This window comes from Cannabis sativa, chromosome 5 (genome assembly GCF_029168945.1).
Source record: "Cannabis sativa cultivar Pink pepper isolate KNU-18-1 chromosome 5, ASM2916894v1, whole genome shotgun sequence".
In the NCBI taxonomy this organism is placed as follows: Eukaryota; Viridiplantae; Streptophyta; class Magnoliopsida; order Rosales; family Cannabaceae; genus Cannabis; species Cannabis sativa.
Window position 1 is genome coordinate 66,910,009 of NC_083605.1, and position 7,944 is coordinate 66,917,952.

The 7,944-nt window shown below is 34.5% G+C and overlaps 1 protein-coding gene across 2 annotated transcripts; it reads right to left on the bottom strand.

Annotated features, from left to right (window-relative positions):
• Positions 1-410: 410 nt before the first annotated feature.
• LOC115717992 (uncharacterized) lies at positions 411-4,192 on the bottom strand. 2 transcript variants are annotated; one of them, XM_030646961.2, is made up of 5 exons: positions 3,615-4,192; positions 2,582-2,891; positions 2,379-2,478; positions 1,993-2,280; positions 411-1,869 (listed from the first exon to the last, which is right to left on the bottom strand). In XM_030646961.2, exons 2-5 carry the CDS (start codon positions 2,711-2,713, stop codon positions 641-643), a joined length of 1,749 nt encoding a protein of 582 aa, XP_030502821.2. In that variant the 5' UTR covers positions 2,714-2,891; positions 3,615-4,192; the 3' UTR covers positions 411-640. The 2 variants fall into 2 exon arrangements, with proteins under 2 accessions (XP_030502821.2, XP_060971841.1); XM_061115858.1 differs by having other exon boundaries at positions 2,582-2,859; positions 3,615-4,167.
• Positions 4,193-7,944: the final 3,752 nt, after the last annotated feature.

Genomic DNA, 7,944 nt, shown 5'->3' on the forward strand with positions numbered 1-7,944 from the left:
GATCTGAAGCTCAGAGAAGTAGCTCCAGCTAGTTTCTCTACAATCTACATACTAGTTAGAGTAGTTAAGTCATAGCTCTGTTGCTTCGATATTCATAGACAATTTCTATTTATGATGGCAGTTCAGAAAGAGTGGGAGAACCTAAATCTTGTATAAGAATCAGGCCTTAATGCTGATCTTTGTGGACTTAAGATTCCCCAGATTTTACTGAAACTTTAATTGAGGTGTACCGAGTTTGGAAAAAGAAATACAAGAGTTTAGCATGTAAGCCAAAGTGATCACCAAATCCCAATTTATGAAGATGAGAATACAGTTCTACCATCCAAACAAGTGACAGAGAAATCTCTTATAGTAAGTGTGACATTATATAAGTTAGAAGATTAGGAAAATACTAAGGGGATATCACATGCTAATTTGGAATGACCCTATAATATTAAATTCTCATGTAATCCCACAACTTTATTAGTTTTTGTGGTATTAAGCACCATATCCATATATACTCTATAGCAATGCTCCAAAAAAAAAAAGAAAGGAAAGGAAAGGGGAAAAGAAAAAGCTAAAATATTATCATAAAAGGATTGCATACCCAGAATGGATCTATGTTCATGTCTAAATTGTCATTCCTAACTAAAATGAGGCCTCAAGAGAGTCTTCTCCGTGATCGCCTGCTTCTTGCTGGTGTGCACCAGCCGTGTCCATCTCCCATCTTTGCTTGGTTCTTCCTGTACTCTCTTGATCTTAAAACTCCCTCAAGAATGTTAATGTCTTCGCAAATTTCATGCCTAGATAGTGATGCCATGCCAGGAAGTATATCTCTCTGGAAATCTTTCAATCTCCTGCCCCTTCTTATCTTGAAACCATAATCCTTTGTCTCTGTAGGATTTACATCTGAAGACTTCGATGAAACACAAAAGTCGTCATTGCTACATTCCTTAAGATTCAGAGTGAATAGTTCAAACGAATCACAAGAATATTGTGGCATTTCTCTCTCAGCAGCTTCTATGTCAATTGATTCTGCATCTTTCACAGAACAATCTTGATAAACAGCTGAGCTCTCCAATGAGAAGTGGATGAGTGACTCAGCTGCCATTTGGATGGAAACATCAACTTCATCTGATTCTTCTTTGCTGAGGAGGCACTCATGAGTGAGTTCACTGCTGTCAGAAGGCCTTGGGTTCTTGTTTCCCGAAAGCCTATCAGTTGGTAAGGGATTCAAAACCTCAATTTCGGATTGCATAGTCTCTGCATTACTGGATTCATTATCGCCAAAGAGGCAAGGTATGCATGGTGGTGAGGACGAATTTCCATGTGCATCTATGATCACATCCTTACTATGATCTGAATAAGTAAATAAATCACTTTCTGATTTTCCCTTTTCGTGGTTCACTGCTAAGGTAGCTATACATGTATGAGTTTGGCTCTTTGAGTTCTCCAACATATCATTTATATTTACATCATGAGAATCATTCTTGTTGCAGTCAAGCTCTAACTCTTCACAAGGACCACGGATCACTTCACTGCCACTCAACTCATGAAATTTGGTATGTTTAGCACACATCTCTGTTCTTTCACTACTGCTATTTAAATCCACCAATGCAAAATTTCCAGAATCATCAGGATGAGTAATTCCAGAAGTTTCATCAGAGCAATTGTTACATTCTTTAGGACAAGCTTTAGAACTAGAATTGCCCTCCTCTACCGCTACTACGAGAGTAAGTGATGAGCTAGCTGTTGAAGGATTAGCAGTCAGCATGGGATCATTTGAAGAGTTACAAGAGTCATCATCACAACAGATTTTGTTGAGGTCCACTTCCCATTTCCCATATGTATTTATTTGCTCCATCTTGGTTGATGGTTTTCGGTTCAAATCTGCATAAAGGATCAACAAGCAGGTTTAAAGATGCGCCAAAACTAGTGTCTCAGAATTTCAAAATGGTATCGATATTATGCATACACTACAGCTAGTTTCGTTATGTAAAAACGATTATATACCTTGATCAAAACAGCTCCTTTCAGGGTCATCTAGAAATGTACTATTCTCTACAGTCTCATTTGATTGATCTTTCTTCAGACTACTTGTGATGATTAGATCAGTCATGGTAACACCGTTAGGAAGTACATTTCCTGAATCCTCATTCGATGTTGTTGCACTCGATTCTTCTAAATCAATAAAATTCTCAGAGTAGGGATGTACATTGACATCAAACCAAGTGTTCTTGCCACTTTTATGTCTCCTGATATCTTCTTCGACCCTCAGGGAAAGCTTCAAATCCTCCGAACCTGTAATATTACCGTGACAAAGAGAATAATACATAAGCCAAATTGATTTTCGCAAGTGATCAGTATAGTTCTACATTTTAGGTGATGATCTTACTTACCAACACTACTTATGTATTGCTTGGACTGAAGAAGTCCATGGTCACCAAGAGGTTGCATCAGTGTCTTTTGCATCCCATAAATGCGATGGAGTTCATGAACCTGAGGACATATCAGTAGTTTGGGCTTAGGCATCCTCCTTAGATACACACATTGTGAATTGCAAAAATTAGAGACCAAATAAAGAGTGTTGTTCTGTTCATACCTGGTTTCGAAATACAATTTCCTGCTTGAGCATAGTTTCCCTGAAAACTTCTACTAGTGAATCACTATACACACGAGGCGAATCAGTACACATGTCAACCGAATTCAGATCAAAATCTCGTTGAAACAACATCCTTTTCTGGAAAAGAAAACTGAACAAGAGCTTTTGTGTTTAAGCAGCACACCAGCTCTTGGAAAATATTCCCACTCAAATCTTCATTTGGTACATCAGCGCATCTCTCTCTTTCTCTCTTCAAGCAATGCTGATACACTACCAAACTATATAGGAAAGGTCCTTTTTGTTAATAAACCTGAAACAAAAATGTCTTTATAAGCTACAATCTCAGACCAGAAACATCAACATTCTACATGTTTCATAGTATTTTCCTAAAATTCATTTGTGTATATAAGTTATGTTATCACCACTTTCACTTTGCAAACATTTACATTTGATCTTATAAAACAAATTATTAATGAATAATAAAGTAATTCCAATCAATTTTGAGGTCACAGAACACAATTTTATAAAGCACGAACAAATTAAATCTAGAAATGAGAATTTAACTCAGTTTAGAAAAGTACCCAATGGAAAAATATTAAAAATCTCCAATAATAATCATAATAATACTAGATTGCTAAAAATCAATCTCCTCATTTGAGTCACAATTTAAACTTCTGCCCAAGAAGGATTATTTCATAATACATATATACTGCCAAATGAAATATTGCTATTATTATCATGTTCATTTATATATAATTAATGCCTAATAAAGAAAAGAAAAAGGCTACTGGTTGATAATAAAGCTGAAATATTTTTAAAAAATATATATATATAATAAGAATAAAAGAAAAGAGATCGATGAACTTGGCGATAAAAAATAAGAACTTTACGTCTTAACAGCCTATAATTCTAATATAAGATCAAAAGGAAAAGAAATCCCATTTAAGGAAAATATATAGAAATCCCATGTATTGATAAATATATATATATAATCTCAAATGCAGAGAGAAAGAGAGAGAGGATATGTGTTTACCTGATGAGAGACTAACATCTTCTTCTTCTAGTTTTCTCCAATAAAGTATGGACTTTTACATAATTATCATGAGAAAGAGAGGGATAAGGAAAGAAGGAGAACGTAATAAGAATCGAAAGGTTCCATACCCAAATGGGTTTTTGGAGAAAAGAGAGAAAAAAAAATATCAGAAGAAGATGAAGAAAGAGAGAAGGATATGGAGAGAGAGTGAGTGAAAGAGAGAGAGAGAGAAAGAGAAAAAAAAAAGTGTAGAAATGCACGCAATGGTGCGCGTGGTCTCACTCGAGGCTTCAACCCACCCACATCATCATCTATTCTCTTCTCTGTTCATTTTTATTACCTTTCTGTCTCTTTCTCACACTCTCTCTCTATATATATATATATTATGTGTATGTACAAAAGAGTCTTTCTTTGGGATTCCCTTGTTTCTTTCTCTCTCTTTCTCTCGACTTAGATTTCTGATTTAAGGTGGACTAGTCAGACATGCTGCGACAGTTTCGACTGCAAAAAGCTAATCTAAAGCTTCTCCCATTGGTTTTCTCAAATATCTTCCTCTCTCACTCTCTCTCTCTCTTCAAAACAAACTATTTACTCTGTCCAAAACAGATCATATAACTCTATTTCATTCTATAATTACTCACTATGAATAGTGTCCTATATTATTGTACTGTTTGTAAATTAGTAAAAGACACACAAACAACTCTCAACTTTTTATGTCATTGAGTTGTACCATTTAATTTAAATTATTATAACATGTTACCAGTTACCACCACACAATATATTATGTTACTTGTTTTAATAAAATAATAAGCATAATAATATAATGATGATATTATTTGTGAATAAATAGGTTGGTTACTTTCATTTTTATTTTTTTTTGGTATTTTGTTAAATGTGTTACATATGTGTTGGTGTGATATGTGGTACTAAATATAATCCTATCTCTTGTTGATGGAAATTATGAGAGAGTTGATGCTAGATTCTATGTAATTAAATACAAGTAGGGCCATATGTCAAATTTATAATTTGGCTAACAGGTTGTCATACTTATTTTTATAAATTATATAAATATTGACCTCTTTCTCTCACAATTGTTTTTTATTTCTTATACTTATTAGAATCAAGTTGTGGACTTTATTGTTTCTCTCTTCTTTCTTACCAACTTTTATTTATTTATTTATTTATTATTTTTTTAAGTTTATTTTAACTTTTGCTTTTCTAAAGGGATCCAAGATAGTATGGAATAAGTTTTAATGGATATATTTATAGCTATTTTTTTATTTTTATTTCATTTATGTGTTGAATCATTATTGGAAAGAAGATATGATTATTGAAAGATTACTTTTTTATATATATTTTTATCATTGGGTTTGATTTTGCAACTTTATATTTAATTATTGTATATATTTATAGGTAATGGTGTTATTTTGAGTTATTCGTATTAGTTTCTTTTCTTTTCAATTCATTTATTTTCACCTGTGTTTATATTTAGATTTATCAGTGAAATAACAGAAAATTGACACATGTCTAATTGATTACTTAAATATTAATTTCAACACCATACCATTAAAATTTTTTCAAAAAAATAAATATAATTATAACAAGTACAACCATATAAAATAATTTAAAATATAATTTCTCAATCATATTATCTTTATATATAAAAAATATAAATTGACACTTCATTTTTAAAGATAGGGTCATAAAGTGTGAGCAACAATTTTATTTTTAATGAACTTTTATTTATCAAAATACCACTTACACATATCCATTCATGCTAGCCTAAATATTAACTCTTCTACCCAATTTTTGAAAAAAAAAAATCAACCTTGTGACTTTGACCAAGACTTATAAATGTCAAATGAGTTAAGACATCCTTCTTGATGGCCCCATGCCACCTTTACAAGACTCGAAAATATTAACCAACCATTTGGTACTAGGACTCACACACCCAAGTATGCCCAAACTAGGATTCATATGGGCTCGCACGAGCGTTTTCACCCTAGAGACCCTAATCACCAGGGAAACGAATAAGGACTTGACTCATTTAGGCATGAAATGGCTTAAATTTGTGCATAAAGTCAAAGTGGCATGAAACCTCCATGGAATAAAACCTATGCGCCCACTGCCATATGGAAATATCAATGCTCTCTAATTTTTGGAGAGCACTGCCACAAGAGAATGGCAGTAGTCGCCACATACAAAGCACTAAGGGGAAATTGTTCAAATGTGTTCCCTCGACACCAATGAGTGCAACACAAGTAAAAGAAACCATTTTCTACCAAGAAACAAGCCTAGCCGACCACTGCCATCTTTGTGGCACAATGAGTGGCGGTGGTCGGCCATGAAGAGGGGAATGAGACTTCTAGCCAAAAATACATTTTCACTAATAATATGTCAAAACCAAGTGAAAGAAGCCACCAAGTGGTGTGGAAACCACTTGGCTGACCACGGTCAGACTTTTGGGACAATTGGTGGCAGTGGTCGGCCACCACATAGGAGGAGGAGTATTCATTGGCCAAATTGTATTTCCAACATCCATATATCAAATACAAGTGAGAAAAGTTACACAAGGCTTCATAAACCCCTTATGCAACCACTGCCACTTTTTGGCAAAAATGGTGGCAGTGCTCTCCTAAGAAATTGGCCAAGAACTAATGGACCAAAATGGTTTTCTAGCATCCATATAACTGAAATAAGTAAGAAAAACCATTCATGGTTTCCCATAAGCCATGGCCGACCACTACCACTATTCTAGCCCCAACTGGTGGTAGTGGTCCCCCGTTAGGGTTTTGGGTATTGAAATGAGGTTTTGAGGTCCCGAGACCCCCAAAATATGACTCACCATCAAAAAATAAGTGAAAACACACCCCGATGGGTCCAAGAACATGCATGGTCGAGCACTGACCATTTGGCCATGTTAGTGCTCGAGACAAAACAGCACAAACTACCCTTAGTAACACGGGTATAACTCTCTCAATTTTTATCCAAATGACTTGTTTCAACTTGCATTGGAAAAAGTGTGCTCCGTAATCATGGCTTAATTCTAAAGTTATCGAGTCCAAAATTGGTTTACAAGACAGACTGATATACTTTACTCGGGAATTGAGTAGTGTAATTAAGTGAAGGGTGTTGGAGGACACTGCCACAGCCCATGTGGCATTATATGCGAACAGTGAAAATCCAAAACACATGTTTTCAGCACTTATCACCAATGTCATGAATTCCAAGCCAAGAGGTGACATCCCTTGTCACTCCATTTCAAATTGGTGCATCCTTAGGCGAAAATAACCATTTTCCAATGTTTGTGGGATTTTGACCTAGAAACAAGGAGATTTTTGTAGATATTTATTTTATTGTAATTTTTTATTCATTAAAGATGATATGTGAGATTTGTTAGTGAGACACCCCGACATGTGGAGGGATCACTATAAAACCATGCAGCCTATATAATGAGAGTAAGAGGCTGAAGTAGGGGACTTCTTCTGGACCTTCTTTTGGGACTTACTTGACGGCTACTAAGAACACCATACCTATTCTTTCATCTTTTTTATTGAGTCCACCATACTCAGTCGACACCAAGACCTCAAACACCATTGATATACATCAATTTTTTCTACTTTATTAGTTTAATGTTCTCAAGAATCTTTTTTTTTTAACAAGAGGAAATTTATTCAAAAAACTGACCAGTACAAACACAGCTGAGGAACCCAACAGCAACCAACAACAAGCAAACGGCCTGCAAGAAATAGCAGCAGCCAAAAAACTACCAGCTCATTACAACATTAAGTAAATAATTTGTCTTTCTACTCTCTTTGAAGGGGCCTAACCATAACACTCTCAGCTGCAACAATTTTCTCACAGCTTTACTTAAACTACAGGGAGTAGCACAGGTGAGGTTGTATAAACTTTGATCAAATTTATGAATATTGGGTCTCCCATGGGTCTTGTGTTCATAGATCTCATGTAAGATTTCACCTAGAAATCTTTTGTTGTAGTTTTTTCCACACACTGCTGAGAACATAACTATAGTATGTCGAATCTAATCAATAAAAACAAAAGTAGACGTAGCTTCATTACCATCGCAACATGAGGTTGAACTACTATAAATCTCTGGAGTTTATTTTATTTATTGCGGTTTTATTTTGTTAAGTTAATTTATCACAGTCCTCTTTATTATTATGATCTTCTTAGATTAGTTTGACGAAAAATTGCGTTAACATTAACTTTTCCTTCTTTTTTTTCTCATTTTTCTTTCATTTTTTTATTTTTGAATTTAGCATTCAGTTTCCTTTTTCTTTTCTTTCTCTGTTTTTCATTTCAAAACCAC